Source organism: Typopeltis vanoorti, chromosome 10 (assembly GCF_054136105.1).
Source record: "Typopeltis vanoorti isolate ZY-2024b chromosome 10, IOZ_Tvanoo_1.0, whole genome shotgun sequence".
Classification (NCBI taxonomy): Eukaryota; Metazoa; Arthropoda; class Arachnida; order Uropygi; family Thelyphonidae; genus Typopeltis; species Typopeltis vanoorti.
The window spans coordinates 105,903,867-105,930,639 of record NC_143558.1 but is presented as its reverse complement, the minus strand read 5'-3'; the positions used below and the strand labels follow the sequence as shown (position 1 = coordinate 105,930,639).

At 35.7% G+C, this 26,773-nt stretch overlaps 1 protein-coding gene across 1 annotated transcript in view; it reads right to left on the bottom strand.

The window, feature by feature from the left end:
- LOC150102650 (U4/U6.U5 tri-snRNP-associated protein 1) overlaps window positions 1-26,773 on the bottom strand; it is a 323,990-nt gene that overhangs the window by 182,050 nt on the left and 115,167 nt on the right. The window contains exon 9 of the mRNA XM_090399032.1: window positions 11,009-11,081. Within this exon, the coding sequence (XP_090255158.1) occupies window positions 11,009-11,081 (73 nt within the window). The remainder of the gene's footprint in view (window positions 1-11,008; window positions 11,082-26,773) is intronic.

Here is a 26,773-nt window from a genome sequence, read left to right as displayed (position 1 = left end):
ATGCAAGTATACTTGAGAAACGGTTGAGAAGAATTGTGGAAGAAAAGCTTGGTGAAGAACAAGCTGGATTCAGGCCAAATAGAGGCTGTCAGGATCAGATCTTCACTTTACGACAAATAGTCGAGAAAGCATGGGAATATAACAAAGATCTGTATTTAAGTTTTGTCGATTTTTAAAAGGCATATGACAAGGTGCCAAGAGAGAAGCTATTCAATACGCTGCAGTTATATGGTGTCAATGGGGCATTATATCAAGCAATACTTAGTCTTTATTTGAGTTGTGAGTCAGCAGTTAGAATTGAAGGAAGTACAGGAAGATGGTTTAATGTTAAATCTGGTGTGAGACAAGGATGTACATTATCCCCTCTGTTATTCATTATCTATATGGATCACATTATGAAGGAATGTGGTATTAAACCTGATATCAAAATTGGAGATGTTAATGTCAGCTCTTTGCTTTATGCGGATGATGTTATACTTCTAAATAAATCAGCTACAAGTCTGCAAGATTCTCTGACTAAATTGAATAGCTGTTGTAATAGATATGGTATGAAAGTCAGCAATAAAAAGACAAAGACAATGAAAATAGGCAGAATCATTGAAAATGTCAACTGTGTTGTGAATGGAGAACCTGTGGAACAAGTAAAACATTTCAGCTACTTTGGCACAATTTTTACTGAAGATGGTAAACTAAATATAGAAATAGACAATAGAATCAGCAAAGCTGGTATCGTGGGAAGTCAATTGAATAAATTCATATGGAATAAGAAAGAAATTAGTCGGAACACTAAATTAGCTGTATACAAGACTGTGTTCAAACCAATTTTAACTTATGGATCTGAGAGCTGGGTCAGAAGTAAAACACTTGACCAAAGACTAGAGACCGCAGATATGAGAGTCCTGAGAAAGATTAGAGGCGTGAACAGATGGCATCAATGGCAATATCATATTAAAAATGAGGATATTAGGAAAGAACTTGACATTGTCAGCATCCAGGAATGCGTTAGCAGAGCTAATCTCAGATGGTATGGTCACTTAAATAGAATGGGAGAGGAAAGATTAGCAAAACAAGTGTTCTCTGCCAGGTTGGCAGGAAAACGACCCAGAGGAAGACCAAGATATAGGTGGATTGATATGGTACAAAGTGCCTTAGACGATAGAAATATAAGATCTGATAATGTTGGAGTCTTGACAAGTAACAGACTGATTTGGAGGAAAATTGTAGATAGGAAGTTAGTAATGATGTAATTTTTTCATGTAGTACTGTCATATCCTGTACACCCATTGAGGGTACATGGCAGGAATTTGATGATGATGATGATGACGTTTGTCCAGTGTTCAGGTGAGATCTTTCTGAGCAATAAATACAAAATGTTATATTCAGGAAATGACAATCAAGGAAAAGAAGTAGTCATAGTGTTCAACACAAAATACGAGGCTAATCTTCTTGAATGACAGGCAATCTTAAGTAGAGTGATGTGGACAAATATCAGAATGGGGAATTGGACAATGAGACTTATTAGTGCCTATGGTCCCACAGAAGGTTCTACTAAGATACAAGTGGAGGAATTTTTTGATGCTTTAGAAAAAGCAACTGACACAATGAAAAAGGAAAAGTTGGTCCTTGTTGGGGATCTAAATAGCAGAATAGGAAGTGATTGTCAGACATACAAAAATATTTTGGGAAAATTTGGAGAAAAGAGAAAAGCTAATAATAATGGCAAATATCTGTTGGATTTCTGCTCAGGATATGGAATGGTTATTACTAATACCATGTTCCAACATAAAAATGTGCACAAATTCACATAGAGAGAAGAGGCAAGGAATAAGAAAAATCTCATTGACTATGTTATTATTGATAGTGATGTTTTCTCCCTAGTGCAGGACACCAGAGTGTACAGAGGATTTCGAATTGGAAGTGACCACTATTTAGTCTTGAGCAGGATAAAATTGAATTTCATATTGAAAAGAATAACATGTAAGAAAGTTTTAAAGTGAATAAAAGTTGAGCAGCTCTCAGATGTGAACTGTAGACTAAAATACACAAAGATTATGGAAGGAAAAATGAAAGCGCTTGAGAACAGGAACCAAACCTTGGAGATTCGGTGGCAACCCTTGAAGAAAACCCTGATTGATTCAGCTAGAGAGCATGTGGTGAAGTTGTCTGCAAGGATAGAAAAATTAGAACTCCGTGGTGGACACAGGAAGTTAAAGAGGCAGTGAAGAAAAAGAAGAAAGTATATCAAAAGTTCCTGGCAAATAAGTCAGATTGTGCTCTTAGAGAATATAGAGACAAATGTAAGAAAGCTAAACAGTGTGTAAAATTAGCTAAACAAATCATGGGAGAAATTTGGCAGGAACATAGAAAATAAATATGAAGAAGGTGGCAAAATATTCTGAAAGTTGTTGAAGAAGCTTAGGAATGGAGGAAAAAGTGCTGTAAAAGGAGTTAGAGAAAATGGAAGAAAATAAAGATATATGTAAATGAAACAAGCAGTGATGACAGCACAGTGGTAAAAAAAAACTGACCAGGCATGCAGTCAGGAATATATATCCATACTTGAAGTAGAAAAAGCCATCAAAGGCTTGAAATGTGGAAAGGCAGCAGGAATAGACGATATTCGACCAGAAATGCTGAAGTATGGTGGTATAAGAGTCTTACAGTGGCTGCACTGCATAGTTCAGAGAGCCTGGGCAGAGGGACGAATTCCCGATGATTGGAGTAGAGCTCTCATAGTACCCATATATAAAAAGGGAAATAGAACTGAATGTGAGAATTACAGAGGATTTCCCTACTGAGTGTTCCTGGAAAGATCTATACAAGTATACTTGAGAAACGGTTGAGAAGAATTGTGGAAGAAAAGCTTGGTGAAGAACAAGCTGAATTCAGGCCAAATAGAGGCTGTCAGGATCAGATTTTCACTTTACGACAAATAGTAGAGAAAGCATGGGAATATAACAAAGATCTGTATTTAAGTTTTGTCGATCTGGAAAAGGCATATGACAATGTGCCAAGAGAGAAGCTATTCAATAGGCTACAGTTATATGGTGTCAATGGGGCATTATATCAAGCAATACCTAGTCTTTTTTTTTTTTGAGTTGTAAGTCAGCAGTTAGAATTGAAGGAAGTACAGGAAGATGGTTTAATGTTAAATCTTGTGTCAGACAAGGATGTACATTATCCCCCTCTGTTATTCATTATCTATATGGACTACATTATGAAGGAAAGTGGTATTAAACATGATATCAAAATTGGAGATGTTAATGTCAGCTCTTTGCTTTATGCAGATGATGTTATACTTCTAAATAAATCTACTATAAGTCTGCAAGATTCTCTGACTAAATTGAATAACTGTTGTAATACATATGGTATGAAGGTCAGCATTAAAAAGACAAAGAGAATGAAAATAGGCAGAATCATTGAAAATGTCAACAAGTAAAACATTTCAGCTACTTAGGCACGATTTTTAGCGAAGATGGTTAATTAAATATGGAAATAGACAACAGAATGAATATAGCTGGTATGGCAGGAAGTCAACTGAATAAATTCATATGGAATAAGGAGAAATTAGTCGGAACACTAAATTAGCGGTATACAAGACAGTGTTCAAACCAGTTTTAACTTATGGATCTGAGAGCTGGGTCAGAAGTAAAATGCTTGACCAAAGACTAGAGACCGCAGATATATGAGAATCCTGAGAAAGATTAGAGGCATGAGCAGATGGCATCAATGGCAATATCATATTAAAAATGAGGATATTAGGAAAGAACTTGACATTGTCAGGATCCAGGAATGCGTTATGAGAGCTAATCTCAGGTGGTATGGTCACTTAAACAGAATGGGCGAGGAAAGATTAGCAAAACAAGTATTCTCTGCCAGGTTGGCAGGAAAACGACCCAGAGGAAGACCAAGATATAGGTGGATTTATATGGTACAAAGTGCCTTAGATGATAGAAATATAAGATCTGATAGTGTTGGAGTCGTGACAAGTAACAGACTGATTTGGAGGAAAATTGTAGATAGGAAGTTAGTAATGATGTAAATTTTTCATGTAGTAGCTATCATATCCTGTACACCCCTTGAGGGTACATGTCAAGAATTTGATGATGATGGTGCTCAGGTTTGTCCAGTTTATATTATTAAATATTTCTTGAAGGACTGCTGTAAAGATTTTGGGTGACAGTCTCTCTCTCTTTCTGGAGTGCTTTGATTATTGCATTAGTTTTGATGGAATCAAATGCTTTTTCATAATCAATAAAGGCTAAACAGAGAGGCAATTGGTTTTCTTCTGCTTTTTCTATTATTTGTTTTACTGCATGAATATGATCATTTGTGTTAAAGCCTTTATGGAATCCTGCTTGTTCTAGTGGTTAATTTGAGTCTAGAAGAGGGGTTAACTTGCTCTTGTTATTACTTATGTGAGAATTTTGTACAGATTGGGGAGAATACTAATTGGTCTATAGCTCTTTACTTCTTCTTTGTCCCCTTTTTTAAATAACAGTATCAGAGTAGCATTTTTCCAGTTCTTCCCCTCTTCTAGGCATAGATTTAGTAAGTTTGTGACATGGTGAATTATATCGTTTCCTCCCAATTTAATTAATTCTATGTGAATTAGGTCCTCACCTGGACATTTTCCATTTGTTTTAATGCTTGTTTTATTTCATCTGAAGTGAATGGCAGGATGAATTTTATATGTGATGGAGAAGAGAATGAAATACCTTTATGAAATGTTCATTTAACATCTCTATTATATCTGCCTCAGTAGTTATCATTCACTGCAGCCAGTATAACAAGTTGACAATCATTCATATCCAAATCAAAAAAAATTGCTACACACATCTTCACTCCATATGCCTTATAAATCATTTTTTGATTATAAAATGAATTATAAGGCATAAATCAGGACTTTTAGGAGAAACAATAGCTTCCTAGCTTCATTCCTCATTTATTGTGTGTAGTGCCTGCGTACACGTCTTTATTTTAAGTTCCTTTGAAGATGGCAATGTGACATTGCCAAAAAAAATGAAATATATATTAAACTTTAATTTATATTCTAGTGTAGTTGTGAATTCCTTAAGTTAATTAATAATTATTAGAACATAAATAAGTAAATAAAATCTGTGTACAAAGTTTAGTATTTACAATGCAGTAGCTCCATATATACAAATCCACAATCAAATGTCTGAATGAATGAATGTTTTTTAAAAATCTAAAAATGTCGCGCAATGTCTGGATCTGATAATATCTGACTGAGTGTATAGGGCTCGACCATATAAGTAAAAATGTAATTTCAATCTTCCATGAAGGGTTTGCACTCCAACAGAATATGACTAATGGTAAGACAGGTGTTGCATTTTCCACACATATGTGGGTCATCAGCTTCAGTAAATACGAATGTGAGATGATTGTGACCTATGAGGAGCCTAGCAAGAACAACTTCCTCTCTTCTGTTCCTACATTGAGTATTGCCATTGTGCAATTAACTTTGATTTTATAACCTGTGTGTAGTCAGTTTAAGGGACTATGAAACAGTAGGTCCAGAAATTATGAGCTGATCTAGAAGCTAAATCTGCAATGTCATTTCTCTTAATTCCAACGTGGCTGGAAATCAAACACGATGAAACATAGAAATTAAGGATCTTTATTTTGTGCAAGAGTTGAAGCACTTCACCAACCACTGGATGTGGATTATACACTGGAGAGGAGAGAGAATGCAAAGAATCAGTCTATAAATTATACACTTCTGGCAAGACTTTTCTTTGATATGCACAAGTGCAAGCTGAATAGCAGGAAATTCTGCTGTGTAGTTACTGATCAGGTGAGATCTGGTTAGAGATTGCAATGTTAGGGAGCACAGTCTACAGATAGCTCTGATCTTGAACCATCAGTATAGATGGGCAAGAAATCAGAGTGGGCTGCTCTGTGTTCATTGAACAATTGAACATAAACAAATGAAGATGTATGAGACTTCTGTAGTTGGAAAAGTGAGAGGCTGCGGATGGGATACAAGCCTGTCATGGAGGAATGCTGTTTTGTTTGATGCAGGTAAGGCTGTTAATATTCATGCCAACAGCTTGCATAATCTCTTTAATGCACATACCAAAAGGATGCATTGGCAGTCTGGTGTGTGTGTGTGAGAGAGAGAGAGATATTGAGCTTCCCAGAGAAAAGAGACTAGTCCATGTTGGATGACCTGAAAGTGACTTCATTTTTAAAGCATAATTAAGAGACATATTTTCATATAAGTGATAGAGGAGGTTCATTTGATTCAACATAAAGGCTTTGAACAGGTGGTGTATGAAAAGCGCTGGTAACTAACCAGATACCTTGAGGATGGACCAGGTCCAACCACCGAAAACCCGAGACCCATAATCAAGTTTCAAACATACAAGTGCACAATAAGAAGAGCAAGGAACATCAATTCCCCCCCCCCATTTGGTAGAGGATGTTCAATCCTTTTTTGGACTTATCCTGAAGATGAATGTGTGTCAAGGAAGTGAGCTTTCTATCAAACTTGACCTCTGGAACTACGAGATTACTAGCTTGTCCCATTCTCAAATCAGGATCAGGATGGAGAGTGCATTTCTGGAAAAAGTGTACCCAGATGATTTTTCAACAGATAACCTGAACCCGTGACAGAATCCATAAAGAAACACAATCAATTGCTTGTTGAAGTTGTCTTTCAATGACCTATTACAGGGGTGACAATAAATTGTGAAATCATCAACATAAAGACAGTTGCCTACTGTGGAAGGAAGTTATTCAGTAACTGAGTTCGCTTTAATAGTGAAGAGGGTCACACTTAAGACAGAGTCTTGAGGAACTTCCTCTTATTGATGATATAGTCGAGATAACCTGCTACCCACTTGGACTTGAACACATGGCTGGATAGAAAGTTCTTAATTAAAAACAGGATGGCACCCCGCATATTAAAGTACATGTCTAACCAAGGTTAAACACGTACTTTAATATGCTATTATCTCCAGGCTGTGTCATGGGCCTTTTCCGAAGTCAAAGAACAATGAAGCTGCAGCATCTCTTATATATGTTTCTAAATAGACCAAATGGTTTAAGATAAACTGGTGCCTATGGAAGCAACATTCTGTTGGGAAAAAGTCTGTTGCTTTCTAAGTACTAGAGAAGTCTTGCGTTACCATTTTTTCCAAGACTTAACAATCAACTAGTCAGAGCAATGGGATGATAATTGTTGGCCTGGGCTTGATCCTTGTCTGGTTTTCAGGAGAGCAATGACAATCAACTTATGCCAAGAGTCTGGACACTCTTCCTCTGTAAATATTCTGTTGTATAGTGAGAGATGATCATAGAAGATGATGGGAAGGTGTTTTATTATTCATAATGGATGTTATCAGGGCCAACTGCACTAGGGTGAGACAACAAAAGAGCTCTTTTGAGTTCCCTTTAATAAATGGCTGATTGTATTGCTCTATGCTTTTGGTACAGAAGCTTAATTGCTGTTTCTATTGTTGCTTTTTCAATATTAAAAATTCAGGAGGATATGAGGCTGTTGCTGATATTCTGGCCAAAGTTTTTTGTCAAAGTGTCTGCAATAGCTTTGGTATCAGCAATAATACATCTATTATGTTCCAAGGTAGACAACTGGCATGTTCTGCATCTACCTTTTGTCTTCTGGATTTTATCCCAAACAGTTTTTGCACTGGTTGCTAGATTAATCAATGCTGTAAATTGATCCACGATTGTTTTTGACATCTCGCATGATGTGTTTTGGCACAAGCACATTTAAATGCTATTAAGTTTGTTGTGGTAGGGCATCTACGAAATATACCCCATGCCGCATCTAAATCTTTTTTGGCTGCTTATCATTCTGGATTACACCAAGGCTTTGAATAGAGGGAAAAATCAGGATGATGTTTTTGAATTTGCTGCAGTTGCTGAATGGACAATACGATCCGTCACATACTGCACTGCTTCATGGATAGATGTTTGGCTGATTGCTTCAGTATTAAATTTTGCAAAATGGGAAAATGTATTCCAGTCAGCCTAGTCCCTCTTCCACATAGGCATCCACATAGGAGGATGTGGTAGTTCCTGTGAAGACATAATATTAATAAGAGGAAAATTATCATTTCAATATCGTTTCCATATATCAAAAAACGAAAGGGGGAGCATATGGTAAGATCAACTGCCAATAAAATCAGGTAAGCATGTAAAAGAAGATATTTGCTCCGTCATTATTAAAAATCGAGAGGCATTTAAATGAACATAGGGAGGAAAAGAAAATTAAGCATCAAAATAAGAAAGAACAAAAAACAAAAACAGGTAAGTGATGTTTGTAAAAAGAAGGATGTTATTTGTTATGGTAGTTCTATAATAAAACATGCTATTAATGAGTGAGTTATCACTTTGAGTTTTCCCAGAGCGAAAATTGAGAATATAAAGGAAGCAATTCAAAAACAGAAAAGAAAAGTAAACAAGATCATAATTGTATTAGGTACAAACGACTTAACGAGCGATAAGTTCAGTATGAACTAAATTATAAAGGGAGGAATGGTGAGAATGGGAGCATAAGAGTGACAATGCTATATAACTGTGTTAATGACGGGAATGGACTTTATCATGGAAATGTTGACGAGGAGAGATTGATTTCGACATTGTGTTTGTCCATTTCTGACCAATCAAATGTGTCCGTAAAGATGTCTACATGTATAAGGCACTAGAGAAGCATAGAGATCTGCAAGTTATCCAACTGAATCATACAGACTGCTAACAAGAGTATACAAAACAACATGCAAGTAAATTATTATGTCTGTACACGAATGCTAGGAGTATCCGAAACAAAGGGGTAGAGTTTGTTGCCTTGGTCAATATGTTGGGACATCAGATTGTAAGCATTAGTGAGATCTGGCTTCAGAATTAGACATACTAACTGGTATCGGGTGTAAAGGGTACAGTATTTTTAGGAAGGATACAGAGGATAGGAGAGGAGGGGGCGTGCTGCTAATGATATCAGATGACTTGAATCCAGTTAGAGTTGAGACATATAATTGTAGTACTACTAGTATAACAGTATTTCATGTGGTAGTGAATTTGAAGACATCTAGTGTGAGGTGGAATCTAACAAGATCAATTATATAGTGGGGTGGTGTTAGAAACCTGGTGGATCAGTTGCTAGTGATGAAGAAATGCATCGCCAAACAGAAAACATGTGCACGAAAACATTAATCATAATAGGAGACTTTAATTATCCAAATACTGATTGGATAGCAGTAGATTCTCATGATAAGAATGAAAATGAATTTATTGAGCCGTTGCAGGGCAACCTCCTCAAGCAGCACATGACAGAAGGAATTCGAGGTCAAAGAGTGTTAGATTTGATTATAGTGTCAGAGAGCATTTTGGTTAAAGATGTAACTATTCTGCCTCCTGTTGGTGACAGTGTTCATGCTGTATCACTTGGGAAGTGACTAAGTTCATGAATGTTCCATTCAGAAAAGGTTACATGTAGAACTACCAAGGAAATTATAACTGACTGAAGGGCATAATGAGTTCAGTGGACTGGGACTGGTTGCTGGATGGGAAGAATATCAATAATGCAAGGGAAGCATTTAAACAATACTTAAATGATGCAATATTAGAATGTGTCCCGAGAGTTCGAAGAATAAATAGGGTAGTAGTCAAATAGATGTGTATTCTTATTAAGCAAGAGATTCATTAGAAAAGGATGATGTGGAAGGAATAGCGTCTGCATAAGGATGATATCCGTTAGGAAAATTATAAGCTAGAATAGTCATAACTGTTGTACAGAAAGCAAAGTCTGAGTACGAAAAGAAACTGGCTCTGCATGCTAAAGACAACGCACAAGAATTCTATCGATATGTTGCAAGTAAAAGAAAGAATGAATATGAAAGAATAACTCTTCTAAATGCAGATGCAGAAGAGATTGTTCAACTAATAAGTGCCCATTTTGTTAAAAGCTATCAACCTGGTTTACGCAACATTGAGCTTAACGGAAGTTTTTTCAGTTGGCTATGCTACCAATTATGTGATGAGAAGTTATACCACCTTTGTCATGAGTTGCCCCAGTCCTGAAAATACTTCAGTGCCGCAAACTTTGTTTGCTTCATTGTATGTTATGCTTTTGCGCAGGCCTAAAGATTTTACTGCGTAAGCTTCCGTAACCGATAATCCCGTGGAATAGGTTGGTTACTCCTTATTCCCGGTGGTATCCCATGTCTGTCAAAGTGTGTGTGTTCACGAGGCCAGTTTGCTTGCTTTGCAGGAGGAAAAACCCCAGGATAAACTGGGGAAAAAGCCCTGCTGTCCATGCCCAACATCGGCTAACTTGGCTATGGCTGAGGAAGATCTTTAAGCTCCTCACGTCACCGGCGTGAATCGAACCTAGGACACGCCTTCCCCAGGTATATGGTTGCAAAGCACGTAACCACTAGGCTAACCGTGCAGACTTTGTTTGTTTACACTTGGATAAAGGATTAAACCAAATATATAATTGGTAACATTGAGCTTACTGTTACCTTTTCACTAGATGAAGAAATGCAAGTGTATGAGGATGAGGTATTAGAGCTGTTGCATAAACTGATTTCAGCAATAGGGATAGATGGGATATCAGCATGTGTGCTAAAAGAGTGTTCAGCTGAAGTGGCTATACCTTTGACCAGGCTGTTTAATATGAATCTCAGAACAGGGTGGATTCTGCAGGAATGGAAAGAATGTATGGTAATTTCATTGCACAAGGGTGGTGTAAGGACTGATTTATCAAACTAACAACCAATGAGAATCTCAGGAGTACCACCTCTTCATGGTTAACTGACTTTCAGTAAAAAAAAAAAAAAAACGCCTTTTCATTCTGGAGCTGCATTCTTGAAATTAGTGGTGAGAATGAAATCTAGGTCTTCTCAAATCAAAAGGTGCACACACTATCCTTTCAATTTGCTTCCTAATACCCTCTCTTTTATATCAGAATTAAATGTGTTCATAAAACTCTAATTCCATTATATTCATAGAAACTTACCAATTCTAAAACTATCTTGCTTTGGGCCTTCTATTTCTTCATCATATTTTGAGAGAAGTGCTTTCTTTTTTACCTAAAGTAATCAAACAAGAAGTTTTTAAAGGAAAAAAAAAGGAAAAGGACTTACTGATTTTATTCATAGCACTTTTATAAATAGTGTTCCCCCTAAAAGTATGTGTGGGGGGGGGGGATGATACTCATTATTCTTATTCAATTGTCAATAATTATAAAGAATGTAATAGCATATCATTTCTGCTTAATATTTCACCCTGCCAGAATAGGAAAAAATAAAATAAAAAAAATTCCACACAATTATTATTTGTGGTTTCATTTTAATTCTATTTCTATTTAGCAAAGAAGATAAAGACATTTTTATTATTTAAAAATTTTACATTTACTTTGCTTTCTTCTCTACTAATATGTTATATAAACAGAAAATAAATAACTACTAGCAACAATAATGAAAACTATTAAAAAACAAGTCAAAAACCCAATAGTTCACTGGAAGGCAAAAAATAAATTTAATACGATTAAAATGCAACCACATCATCATCACTACTACTGGAATATTAAGCAGCTGTGTGGTCTGTTTTCTAATCTAAACTGGAAAGTCTTAAGAATAAATTTGTGTTGCCCCTGACAACACACACACACAAAAAAAAAAAAAAAAAAAAAAAAAGGAAACATGTTATTTGCACAGCATAACACAAAAATAGTGTAAAAACTGATTCAAAAGGAATATGCCATTAAGGAATATATTAATATTTATAGCCAAGCTCCGTGTTTAAAGCAGTTGACCTTAAAGGTAGTGGGAAGACTAGGAAAAAAACAGAAGACCAGAATAATCTAAAGGCTACTGAAAAAGCTTCACAATGGAGGAGAGATTACACTAAAAGGAGATCATAAAAGGGATATAAAACTGAAGATTCAGATATTCTCAATGTCTGGAGTAATTACTATGAAAGATAATTAAATGAGATTAGTTATAACAAACTATAGTAGAAAATATTAAAACTGAAAATCAATCCTTGATGTGGAGAGGACCATCAGAAGCCTGAAACATGCAAAGGCAGCTGGAATAGACAATATTTGACTATAGATGCTAAGATATATAAAGTTTTGATAATAAAGTCGTATAGAGATATATAAAGTTTTGGAGTGGCTGCACTGCATAATTCAAGAGGTCTGGTCATAGGGTTGGATTCCAGAAATTATCTGGAATCCTTCTAATTCTTGCATTCTTTCAGTTTTATTTCCCTTTTAGTAAATGGATACTATGAGAGCATTTCTTCTAATTGAAGAAATGCTTTCATAGTATCCATTTACTAAAAGGGAAATAAAACTGAAAGAAAGCGAGAATTAAAAGGGAATTTCCCAGCTGAGTTGTTTCAGGTAAGATTTATGTAAGGATACATGAGAAGACTAAAAAAATTCAGGAAGAGAAAGTTGTGGAGGAACAAACTAGGTTGAAGCTAAATAGGGATTGTCAGGATAAGATTTTCACATCATGACAAATGGTTGAGAAATACTGAGAATATAACAATGATCTATATTTAAATTTTATAGATCTGGAAGAGGCATAAGACATGGTGCCAAGAGAAAAGTTGCTCAAAATGCTACAATTATTTGTTTTAAATGGAACATTCTTCTTCTCTTCCACTCATGGCAGGTTGGGTTTCTCAAACATCAATTTTTGCCATTTCTTTCTGTCTGTTGTTGTCTTTTTTATGAAATTCTTATTGTCGAGTTTAAGTGGTTGTTTTCTTTAATGTTGTCAATTCATTTCTTGCTTGGTCTTCCTCTGCTAGGTTGTCCTTCAATTCTACCATTTAATAATATGTTTGATAGTCTATCTGGAACATTATACAGAGCAATATATAGTCTATATTTAAGTTGTAAAAGCATCAATTCAGTAAATAAAGTAAAGTCGGTTAGAATTCAAGTAAGTACAATAGATGGTCTAATGTAAAATCTGGTAAAAGTCAAGACTGCATACTATCTTCACTTTATTCATCATCTATATGGATAACATTATTCTACCACTAATCGAAACCCTCAATCTACTGAAGTCACACTTCCCCCCAATATATTTGAACTATTCAAATTCACAATACATGCAGGATATTTCACATGGAAAGGGAAAATATACAAACAAATAGATGGGACTGCCATGGGCTCTCCCCCCCCCCCAGCCAACTTTTACATAGAACACCTGGAAAAACTAGCAATCAATACAGCCACTCTCAAACCAACACTTTGGCTACGCTATGTTGACGATTGCTTACTATTTGGTTCACATGGCCCAGAGACATTGGAAACATTCTTAGTGCATTTAAATAGCCAACATCCAAAAATCCACTTCACAATGGAAGCTAATAACTGTCTGCCCTTCCTGGATACACTTATCACACGTTTTCCAGATGGTTCCTTATCATTTTCAGTTTTTAGAAAACCCACACATACAGGGAGATATTTACACAAACAATCACACCATCACTCTTCTCAACAATGTGGCATTTTAAAAACACTAACCCACAGAGCGAGAGCAATCTGTTCCAATGACAATGCTCTTGCTGCTGAACTGGCTCACTTATGCCACACCTTCTTGGCTAATGGCTATAATCCCCATAAGATAAACAAAATACTAAACTCTCCTAAGAAACCCCTCCCACCATCCACCACAGAGAACTACAACAAAACAGTCACCATCCCATACATTAAAGGCACATCCAAAAAGATTTCAAGAATTCTTAATAAACATGAACTACGCAGCACATTCAGACCGTGTGGCAAATTAGCAACCCTTATCCGCTCATCCAAGGACAGCATTCCCCCTTTATCACATCCAGGGGTCTACGAAGTACCCTGCTCATGTAATCAAGCCTACTACAGTCAAACAGGAAGAACTGCGAACATCTGCATCAGTGAACACAAAAGATACATCCTGCATTATCACTATGGCAATTCGGGCCTAGTAGACCATGCTCTGGATACCCCTGCACACAGGATCAACTGGAGGAACACAAAAGTACTGCACAGAAGCTCTTACAAGTCGGAGTGATTGTTTTTAGAGGCAACAGAAGCCCTGAAACACACTCCAAATCTCAACAAATATGGCTGTATAAATTTGCCTAAAATCTGGGAGACAGTCATCTGAAAAAACTAGTACCAGTTTTTTTCTCTGTTTAGGACTCTAGTATTATGTGATAGCTGTAGTTTTTTTTTTTTTTCAGATAGAGGGTGCCAAAATCAGCACCCTCTATCTTTGTGTTGCTGCTACAATTTTATTTAACTAGTCTGTTGATTATACCATGTTGTTATAGTCTTGCGTATTGTGACAAACTGTGTTTTTGTGCTCTGCAGATGCTGGTTATAACACCAGAGAAATATCAGCAATAAGTTAATAAATTAATTATTTACTCATTTTTCTGTGTTCTAATATATACCGTTAAAAAATAAACAGCATGTACGCCGAATGCATAAGTCTGTCTACACGATTATGAAAGAAAGTTGCATCACATATTTCTGATATGTATCCTCAGGGGATATACAGGATATGATAATACTACATAAAAAAATCTACACTTTTACCAACTTCCATTTCACTCCAAAAAATTAATCTTTTATTTGTCAGGACTCCAATACTATCAGATCTTGTATTTTTGTCTTCTAATGCACTTGTTACTGTATCAATCCACCTAGATCTTGGTCTTGCTCTAGGTATTTATACTAACAAAAACTTGTTTTGTTAACCTTTCCTTTCCCACTCTGTTTAAGTAACCATAACACCTGAGATGCTAACAATATCAACTATCCTCAACAATACTAATATCCTCATTCTGTCCAATAGTGCACTCAGTGTTTAATCTTTGGGGGGGGGGGGGCTTGAGTAGATGATTTGAGAATACACCATCGCATATGATCATCTGCATATGACATACAGATGATCAGTTTGCAGACTGATCATTTGCAAACTGCTAATTCAAAAGAAGTAGTATAGAAATAGAAGACCCGACACAACATAAATAAAAAAATTAAAAAAATTAAATTTATTAATTAGGAAAAGATTTTTGGAAAATTTTCTAGGTTTTTTTTTCCTTTTTCTTCAGGGGGGGGGGCCTCTGGGTATGCCATTGATGCCGTTTGTCCACTCCCATAATCTTTCTCAGGTAAAATTGGTGATTTTTATCAGTTTTATTGTGTTTTCCCTTAGAAAATTAGTATTTCATAGTATATTAAATTAATTTATTTTTAAAGTATTTAGCATCTTTATAAAATATTTTTTACCATGATATTGTAATATTAAATACACTATAAAATGCTGCCAAAAACACAGATAAAACGAATGCCAAGAACAACAAAGTAGCAAACAAGGTTTTCTCCACCAAAGATGATATTGAATAAGATATTGAAAATGATTTAACATCTGAAATTGCTAGGTTAAAGCAAATTATTAGACAGAAAAGGGAATTAGAGAAAGTCAAGCATTGTTTAGAGAACACAGGAAGAACAAAAAAGTTCTGCAGCAAAATTGAAAACGAAGCACAGAATCACGTAAATTACTGTGTAATAACAAAAATCTGGTAAATAAAGTTGTTTGTAAAAAGAAGTTATTTGTCCTCTTTTGCTTTTCTTTTCTGTTTTTCAATTGCTTTCATTATATTTTTAATTTTTGCTTCAGGAAAACTTGACGTTATAACTTGATCATCAATGACATGTTTTATGGTATGGTGACTATTATAACATATGCGATTGATGAGTGAGTTATAATGCCAAGAGTAAAATTAAAAATTTTATTTCCTGGAGTAAAAATTAAAAATATAATGCAAGCAACTGAAAAACAGAAAAGAAAAAGCAAAAGAGGACATAATTCTAGTAGGTACCAATGACTCATCTAGCGATAAATTCAGTATGAGAGGGGATATGAAAAGGTTGTTGGAAGAAGCTAGACTGAAGAGTGAGAAAGTAAAAATTGTTAGTATATTACCTAGATATGATGTCAATTAATTGCAAAGAAGGACTATGATGGTAAACAATCCAATGTGTAAGCTGTGTAGAAGGAATGAATGCGATTTTTTTAGATATGTGAAGTGAGTTTCAGGTAAGATTGGATTTATATTTTATATATTGGATTTTTCATTTTATGGAGGGATGGGGAAAGGACAAGAGGACATCCTTGGAAGCTGAGAATGAATACTGCTAAGGGAATGACATCTAGATTTTCTCTCATAAAGTGGTGCGTGATTGGAATGGATTGCCATTGGATGTCATGTGTGCAAGTAGCATGAATGAATTCAAAAATGAGTATGACAACTGGTGTGAATAGCATGGCCTCTCTAGATGAGTTCCTGACTCCTTCAAAGTCTCTCTTAATAATAATTAAAAAAATATTTAATGGAAATATTTCCCTGCCAAGATGACAGGGAAAAGACCCAGAGGGAAACCTGTCTAGGAGATTAGTAAGGTTGTATCATGTAGTACTGTCACAGTATCCTGTTTAACCATTGAGAAAGAATCAAGAATCTGATGATTAACATTTATATTAATACAGTATGCAGCAAAAAAAAAGTATACTAAAAAGTAACTGCTATGACATGTTATGGAGTAAGCGGGTTTATTAACAAAGAAATAAATGTTTACACACAATAACATGTACATCCACGACTATCAGTAGAATCTCGGTCGAACAAAGCATTAACGACAGTAAATTATTTACTTGAAATGGGCACTTTGTCTTTCAAGACAGGTTTTATAGTGCATATGAAGATTCTCTGTCATCATGGAGAACAAGGGTTAGACATCTGCAATTTTATTCCTTAGTTCATCAAGTTTGAAGGCATGTCATGGCAGAATATCCATTCTGTTAACATACCAAAATGAAGGCATGAGGTGATGTGAGAACACTTGAACATGAAGGGTACGGGAATTCTGTGAGCCTCGAAATGAGCCTTCCAGGGAAGCGTTCTGATAAATAGGTTCTAGAACCATGCGATGTGTAACAGGTTGCTCATACTATGAGCAACCTTGCACATACTATGCAAATCCTGGGTGAACAGGACCAACACGTTCTCAATGTAGCATTCACTATTCAAGATCATGGTTACAACACTCTTCAATGATGCAGGCCCAATTATGCCTTGGCCAAAAACTGCACATCATGCAGTGAATTTCTTGCTGTGAAGAGGTTTTTCTTAAACAAATTCAGGTCTCAAGAAACCTGTAGGTTCATCTGTTTGTGTGACTACTTCAATGGAAATGTGCTTTGTCAGAGACAGACATTATGAAGGAAGGACAGTTCATAGATATTGGCTAGCATGTATGCACATTATTCCCACCATGCAGCATAATCCATTATTGTTCAATATTGACTCACCTGAATGATGTACAAAAAGGCACCCAGCTACTTAAGGATTCTCTGTAGTGACTGCCTCGATATCCCAAGTTTTACCACTTTTCGGCATTGACTACATTTCAAAGACTGTAACACTTACTCAGCACATGCCCATGATTCTTATTGTGTTAAACAGTTTGTGGTCTCGCTCGAATGCCCTTTGCATTGTGGTAGAACACTTCGGTATGTTGGAACCTCTCAATTAAGGCAATGACGACACCTTTGTTTGGGACACACTTACAGAATGATGAACAAACTGCTCACAAACATGTCATAGTCTTGGACCATTTGCTCTGTCAACAATAAATGTCTTTTCTTCCAGTGTCAACATCATTGCTACAGCTAAATGTAATGGCATAGACTCTACACATGCTCTTCCATTTATGTGCATGCAATTAAATGGCATCTCATAGCACATGTACTCAAGGGGTGTTAAAGAGTTCAGAACTGTTTTTTTTTTTTTTGCTGCACATTGTATATTTATTAATGTAACTGTAGATAGAAAACATGAATATTATAACCTATTTGGAACCTCTGTAGCTCAGTCAGTATAGACGAAACCCTTTAGTCACAAAGGCCGGGTTCGATTTCCGTCAGTGAAAACGAGGAACCTTTATCTGGTCTCTTTCAACTAAACATGAGTTAACCGGTCTCATATGGAGGTAAGAGGTATTTTCCTCCCACTAATTCGGGTTTTTCATCCCTGGAAAACATGCAAACCGGTCCCCATGAATACACACACACAGCTACAGTCATAAAAATATACTACGGCAAAGAAGGCAACAGAAAACCACTTTGCTCATAATAATCTCCTCAGTATGGTAGCATATAACTACCCCCCACCAGTCATATGGCTGAGGGAATAGGATAGATAGATAACCTATTTAGGATTAAAAATTGACAGCAACTTTAGCTTGAAACCACATACTACAGAAGAATTCAATAGAGTAAGGTCTTCTTTTTAAAAAGATTCTTCACTGTGACAATGATATCACACCACACTGACACTACTAATCTCTTTACAAAATAAATTAATATGCATTTTAATCAACAGTAAATATACCCTATTAAATATCTTATGACTGATACAATTATATATTTAAGGATACTACTCTTCCTAAAGTCTGATAATCAGTACATAAGTATTAGAAAATATACTTACTTACCTTTGCAGAAAACCTGGCTTAAAATATTTAATTCCAAAAGCACAAAAATATATAGTGTTTGTATATACACGAACACTATATATACGAGCATATATGTATATATTTGGCTCCAAAAATCTTTAATGGCTTACCTCTCTTAATACAAAACAAACATGAACACACATGCAGAAAGCTGATTACAGAGTACCTATAAGAATATTGTTCTTGTCAATTTTTTTTGTGTGCTGTGTTATTATGCATTGTATATTGATTTCTGTATTTGCTATGCATTTTATAACCTGGATGAGCTTATGTTCTTGGGTTATACACATTTGTCATTGTTTAATTGTGTTTTTGTATTAAATAAATTTTGTTCCTTGCCAAATGAACAAATGTATATGGAATAAGAGAGAAATTAGAAAATTAGATAAATACTAAACTTGCAGTATAAAAGATGGTATCCCAACCGATATTAATTTGATTTTATTAATTAAATATTAATCTAATTTGATTAATAAGATTTGGACACCACAGATGAGGGATACAAGAAAACTTAAATGAACATACGGCATCACTACCTGAATCATTAAAAAATGAAAAGAAATGTTCACTTAAAACACAATGGATAAAGAAAGATTATCTATGCAGTTTGATGTCAAGATAATAGGAAAAACACCTAGCGGGAGACCAAGACCTAAATATCTTCGAAGATCCTTAGGAGTGCTGACAAGTGACAGACTAATTTGGAGAAAAAACTGTCAATTGAAGATTAGTATGAGTTACAGCATGAGTTTCAAATTAAATAATAACAGAAACCAGAAACCTGTATACTCAACAGTGATACACACACACACACACACACAGACTGCACATACATGCTCTATCTGAATTAGACCATGTAGAGTATCATGGTCTAATTATATTAAGGTTTTAGTAAAAATAACAAGATTTAATATATATATATATATATATATATATACACACACACACATATATGGCTCAATTTACAGCAATTCACAATAACAGTGGATGCCTGCACGTGCTTTCTTACTGTAGTGTGGTCTGAATGAGAAACAATGCTAGCACGCACTACAGTGCTTGAATGTTTACCAAGCTACTACAACGTATCAAATTTAGTTTTACTGTTGAATCTACCTAATTGTTCTATTTAATTTTTTTTTACATACATACATATTTAAATTGATAAAGTATGCAATTACATTCCATGTCTGATAAAAGAAGTGCAGAAAAGAGCAGAATTTGGTGTTAAGAAGGCATGGAAATCAATCACATTTGAAAAGAAGATGGAGGTGATTCGAAGAATGGAAGATGGGCAGACACGTGCTAATGTCTGTAGAAGTACGAACTTACCTCCATCGATTGTTACTACAATTATGAAAAATGCAGATAAAATAAAACAGTCTGTGTAACAATCTATGGCAGTACTAAATGCAAAACATGTAAGTTATAGCAAGGGTAAACTTTCACGAAAAAATGGAAAAATTATTATCATTATGGGTGGATGACTTGAATCAGAAAAACATTCTTCTGATGCAGGCTATTATAACTGAGAAAGCAAAAACAATTTTTGAGGATCTTAAAAAGACAGATGGAGGCGAAGAAACATCTTTAGGAAGCAAAGATTGGTTCATGAGATTCAGGTCTCGAAGTAAGTGCCATAGTGTCAAATTATGTGGTGAGGCGGCAAGTGCAGATGTTGCGGCAGCGGCTGCTTTTCCTAAAGAATTTCAAGCCTGTGTAGAACAAGGAAGTTATCCTCCTAATCTCATTTTTAATGTTGATGAGACTGGGCTCTACTGGAAAAAATTGCCATCACGCACCTGCATTTCCCGTGAAGAACGTTCCACTCCAGGTTTTAAAGCTGCAAAAGATAGACTTATGCTTTTGTTGGGTGCAAATGTCTCCAGAAATTTGAAGCTTAAACCGATGTTGGTGTACCATTCACAGACACCACTGGCGTTCAAGGGTCTAAAAGCCATGCTGCTATAAAGCTTGGATTACACGAGACATTTTTATAGATTGGTACACAAATTATTTTTGTCCAACCGTGCTTCACTTCTGGAAAGAAAATGATTTGCCGGCCAAGGCATTGCTTCTCTTGGATAATGCCTTTGGACATTGTCAAAACCTTGCTGAAGTAAGAACACTATTGGATGTCAAGGTTGTTTACATGTCCCCAAACACAACATCGCCTTTGCAACCAATGGATCAGGGGATTATATCAGTGTTCAAAGCCTATTACCTCCGTATAACATTTATGGAAATTGTAAGAGTCTTGGACACTTCAGGAAAAACTATTAAAGACTATTGGCGGTCATTTGATATTTTGAAGGGCATTAACAACATCAAGGCAGCTTGGAACGAAGTGTCAGCAAAGTGTTGGAAAGGAGCATGACAAAAACTTCTTCCAGCATTTTGACTTTGAAGAATTAGAGCAAGAGGAGAATGTTATTGAAGACGTTATCAAGCTTGTCCGAGAGGTGGGATTGGACGATATTAAAGACATAAAAGAATTAGCCGAACAATTACGTCAACATCCAAAGGAGGAGAAAGAAAACGAAGAAGGGCCTCTGAGAGATATAAAAACAGCCAATTTACAGCATATCCTTGCAAGCATAGAGATATTGACTGATGAACTCTGCGAAATGGACCATGTTTGGGAACAAAGTGCGAACGTAAAAAGGAGTGTAATCGCATGTATTCGACCTTACACTGAAAACTCCTTAAAGAAAGAAAAAGAAAATCTAGGCAGTTAACACTGGATACTTTTTTCAAAAAAAATGCAGGTGATCCGAAACCAGGAACTTCAACATAGAAATATGTAATATCTTTTCGAAGTTTCATATTTTTTGTAAATAATTTTGTTTTGTTTTCATTATTAAGAATTTTATTTTAACAAATATATATGTATGTATTATCAAAGTTTTAAATATAATAATGTTACACATACTTCATGTGCATATTTTTTGACTGCGCAGAATATAACTTTGTATCTCCCATTAAAATTGGGTTCATTTTATGCAGATTCGGTTTACGTCCATTTTTTCTGGAATGGAAGCGAGACAAACTGTGGGCTGCCTGTATTTATATATAAAATTAAATTTAAAGTCAATTCTGGAATTTGTGAAGAAGAATTATTTCCCATAAGAGGGATAATTTAAGTCCATTTCTATTAGATTCAGTCAATGTATAAAGATCTCACAACTCTCTCTCTGTATAAATGTTCCAAGAGATTATTACTTTTATCAAAAACACTAATTTTCTTCCAAAGATCTCTATGTTTGGTGGTGATAGCATGCTCCACATTTCCCGTTTGCTCTGGCTCATGGAACTTTACATAGTCTAAATGTTCATAACAATGCACAACTACAGACCTACTTCATACGTAAAGTTTGTGCATCATTATTGAATATACCAGTTTCCATTCTTGCTGAACTTGAAAGTCACACTGAAGATGCCCTTGATACTAGGATGAACATTTTATATTAATAAAAACACATATGTAAGTTGAATTTGTTTTATGTTATTTATTAATTAATGTAAAGAAAGTCAAGTCTTACGTTCCTACATGTCAAAATTTTATTTATGCGTTGGCAATGTAAAGAAAGTCAAGTCCTACGTTCCTACATGTCAAAATTTTATTTATGCATTGGCTATTCTCTGAATTGTTTTATGACAAACAGTTCTTTTTGCCTTACTTATTACACCTAATAGGTGTAATAGGGCACATGCACAAAAGCCTGTTTGGTCGATTATCGCCAGTTTTGTCATAATAGAATATAGCCAATAAAAGGATATGCATGAATCACTTTATCTTTAGAGAGAGAGAGAGAGAGAGAGAGAGCACTTAGGCATACTGCAAACCAGTCAATTGTAACATGCATTAAAGATGTGCAAGTTCTACTTTTTCTTTTCTTTCCAAGGAATGACTATTGTTTTCATCCTTCTAATCTAGGCATCTTCTCCAAATGAATAACTGAAATAATTCTTAGTGAAACTAAAGCCTTCATCTTCCATTCCGACCAAAAGCCTATTATCACTACCCCAAGACCTGGTTTTCTTACATATGTGCTGAGGCAGTCCAGAATTCAGCATACTGCAAGTAGTTTGAAACCCAAACTAGCAACCCATTCAGTCTACAAAGCAGCACAAATAGCTACATAAAGGCCATCAGCAAATCTAAATCAAACTTCATATGGGCAAAGTGCAAAAATCCATCCTATTGCTGAAATTGTCAAGCCATCTGGTTCCTTATCAAGACCAACACAACTTCTGGCCATCTATGTTTTGACCTCTCTCTCTCTTTCTCTTGCACATCCAGATGGTACCATTGAAACATCAACCAAAGGCAAGGCATCATTCTTCCTCTCCTCCTATTCCTGAAATAATGACCAAAGGAAAGTAACTTCCACACTTTACCAAGAACTACTCATTGCAAACCTCCTCTAGTCTTACATCAGAAAAAACATCAGAAGAATGAAGAATCCTGACTAGCTTGGATACTAACAAGTTTTCTGGTCTTGATGGCATCCCTCTCTTTCTAACTGTGCTCCTGAAATAACTAGAATCTCTTCACAATCTTTCATACTCATATGGCATTTGCCCTATAGCATGAAAACACGCCAGCATCCATATATTCCAAAGAAAGAAATAAAAGTCAGCCATCCAACTATTATCCCACTGTATTCACTTCAGTTCTATCAAAAATAGTACACAAAGTCAATGACAATCAACTCTTTCACCACCTAAAAGCCCACAAGTTAATCACTGAATGCCAATATGAATCCTTCCACTCATTCCACAGCATATTTCTTTACCAAAATCATGCATGTCTGGACCCAAGCTATGGAAAGTTTCATGAAACCTGTGTGGTCACTCCAGACATTTCCAAGGCACCTCACTGGGTCTGACAAAAAGGTCTAATTATCTCTATATAGTCTACCTTTGACTCTATAAAAACAGATTGGTGGAAAGTGCAAAAATCCATCCTATTGCTGAAATTGTCAAGCCATCTGGTTCCTTATCAAGACCAACACAACTTCTGGCCATCTATGTTTTGACCTCTCTCTCTCTTTCTCTTGCACATCCAGATGGTACCATTGAAACATCAACCAAAGGCAAGGAATCATTCTTCCTCTCCTCCTATTCCTGAAATAATGACCAAAGGAAAGTAACTTCCACACTTTACCAAGAACTACTCATTGCAAACCTCCTCTAGTCTTACATCAGAAAAAACATCAGAAGAAGAAGAATCCTGACTAGCTTGGATACTAACAAGTTTTCTGGTCCTGATGGCACCCCTCTCTTTCTAACTGTGCTCCTGAAATAGCTAGAATCTCTTCACAATCTTTCATACTCATATGGCATTTGCCCTATAGCATGAAAACACGCCAGCATCCATATATTCCAAAGAAAGAAATAAAAGTCAGCCATCCAACTATTATCCCACTGTATTCACTTCAGTTCTATCAAAAATAGTACACAAAGTCAAGGACAATCAACTCTTTCACCACCTAAAAAGCCCACAAGTTAATCACTGAATGCCAATATGAATCCTTCCACTCATTCCAGCATATTTCTTTACCAAAATCATGCATGTCTGGACCCAAGCTATGGAAAGTCATGAAACCTGTGTGGTCACTCCAGACATTTCCAAGGCACTTCACTGGGTCTGACACAAAGGTCTAATTATCTCTATATATCTACCTTTGACTCTATAAAAACAGATTGGTGGATAGTCTTCTTTCTTTCTTCATATTTTTCCCACAATGCTGGAATACACCAGAGTTACCGTATTTACTTGAATATAATTTTCACATTTCCCCCCAAAATTGAAGTTAAAAAAAATAAAATAAAATAAAATAAAAAAAAAAAAAAAAAAAAAAAATGTGGTGCGAGATATGAGCAGGGATTTTTGGAAACTAAAGTATTTTAGGAAAAAACCAAATTGACAAACCCTCGGTATTCATTATAATTTATAACTTTGCACATTATTTAAAAAATGAATGCATTTAAATTTTAATTAATGTTTAATGATAAGTTTAGTTTAATCCTTTATCCAAGTGTGAGCAAATAAAGTTTGCGCCTGAAAGTATCTTCAGGCCTGGGGTAAGGTAGTGCAACACTAGGCAACGCGTTACAAAGGTGGAGAAAGCTCTCATCACTCCTATCTCAGTATCTCCCATAATGCAAAGCACATCTCCTTGTGGATATGTGTGATGCTATGCATTAAGGCAAGGGCCACTACCCATACCGGTTTCGACCTTTATTGAGGTCTCGTCAGTGGGAGCCAGGCCCAGTAGTGGAGATACAAAGGCAGAAGCAATAAGAGGTCATCCTAACCTACAGGAGTATGCCTTAATGCATAGCATCACACATATCCGCAAGGAGATGTGCTTTGCATTATGGGAGATACTGAGATAGGAGTGATGAGAGCTTTCTCCACCTTTGCAACGAGTTGCCTGGTGTTGCACTACCTTACCCCAGTCCTGGAGATACTTTCTGGCGCAAACTTTGTATGCTCACACTTGGATAAAGGATTAAACTAAACTTATTATAGTCTAACCAAGTGAAAAATAAACTCTCAATTTAATTAATGTTATTGATGTGATCGCCGCTCACCTTCGTCACATGATATATTTCAATGTTTAGTGACAATTAGCACTGTAGCTAAAGATTTGAATTAGCGAATGACTGATCAGAAGTGAAAGCTGGCAAAACAGACAGCAATGGTAGGCTAGAGATAGCACAGCTATGAAGACGTGCATATGATTGGTGCAGTATTAACAAAAGATCGCACAACTTACGACAAAGGTAAGCCAATGATTGTTGAGTTGATATGTTTTCTTCAACTGAATTCCAAAATATGTGCAACTGGCATAACATTCATTATCTATTTCTTAAAGTTTTTTCTTCTTCCTTGGCTTAACGAAAAAAAGTTAAAGTTTTTAACTTTTTTTCATATGTGAGGTATATGCGAAACTTTTTAAGTTCTTTTTCCGTCAAGTAAAATCAGGGATGCAAGATATATATATGCGAGGTCAAGTTAGATTCGAGTAAATACGCTAGGTGATTTTGCCCATGCACTTTCTCCAATTCATAAATGACCTATTTCCACTAACCTCAAATTCCATCCAAAGTTTGGCCATTGACAGTACTTTCCATTCCTTTTTTTTCATTTCCCAAACTTTGCAGTGCTCATATATCTGAAGCTATAAGAGCTCCCACAATCATAATGCCTTAAGCTGTCATCCTTGCCACATTTTAGCAAGATTTTCAATCCCAATTTCAGCAAGATCAATTTAAATGCCAACAAAACACAATCTCATATTTAATGCAAGAAAGACCACATTTCATCTCCAATAACCTTTGATAAAACTAAGATCTCTTCTTGGATTAACACCTCTAGTTTCACATGGCATAAGCATATCACATCCACATCCCCCCTATGTATACTAAAAACTAGATGTAATTTTCCACTTCAGACAATATTCCTCACTTCTTGCTTATGTTTTGTTGTCATGAACCATAAAGTCATTTTCAACTCTTGTGAATGAAGGCTCTCTATCCCACTCGAACTCATGTCCTTCCTTTCAGCAAATGCAATAAAGCTGGCAAGTTCTTTTATGTTGTCCATTCAACTCTTTTGCAGTCTTCCTCATCTTCTCATTTCCTAAATCTTCACCAACCTAACTGCCTTTTCCATGATTCATCTATTTGCATAATATGTCCAAAGTACATCAACTTCTGTTTAGCAATCATCACTTCCAAAGATAATTCTGTCTTTATACTCTCTAAAACATTCTTATTGGTCATTCTTGCAGTCCATGGGATTCTTAATAGTCTCCTCCACACCCATAATTCAAACGAATCAATTCGCTTTCTTTCTTCTTGATAATCCAGCTTTCACATCCATACATCACTAATGAAATACAATTGCTTTGACAACTTTCATGGCCTTACTCAAACCTCTATCTTTCATAATTTTTGTCAGGTTTAACATAGCTTTTTTCCCATGACTATCCTGTTAATTTCAACTTCACATTTACCATCATTTCTGATTCTGATTCATCATTTCTAAATCATAACTTTCAACAAATCTCTATTTTATCTCCCTCTATTATAAATGCATTTAAATTGCCAGAGGCCATCACTTTTGTTTTGCTGATGTTTAAATTAGCTTGGCTTTGTTACTTTTCCTCTTAACCA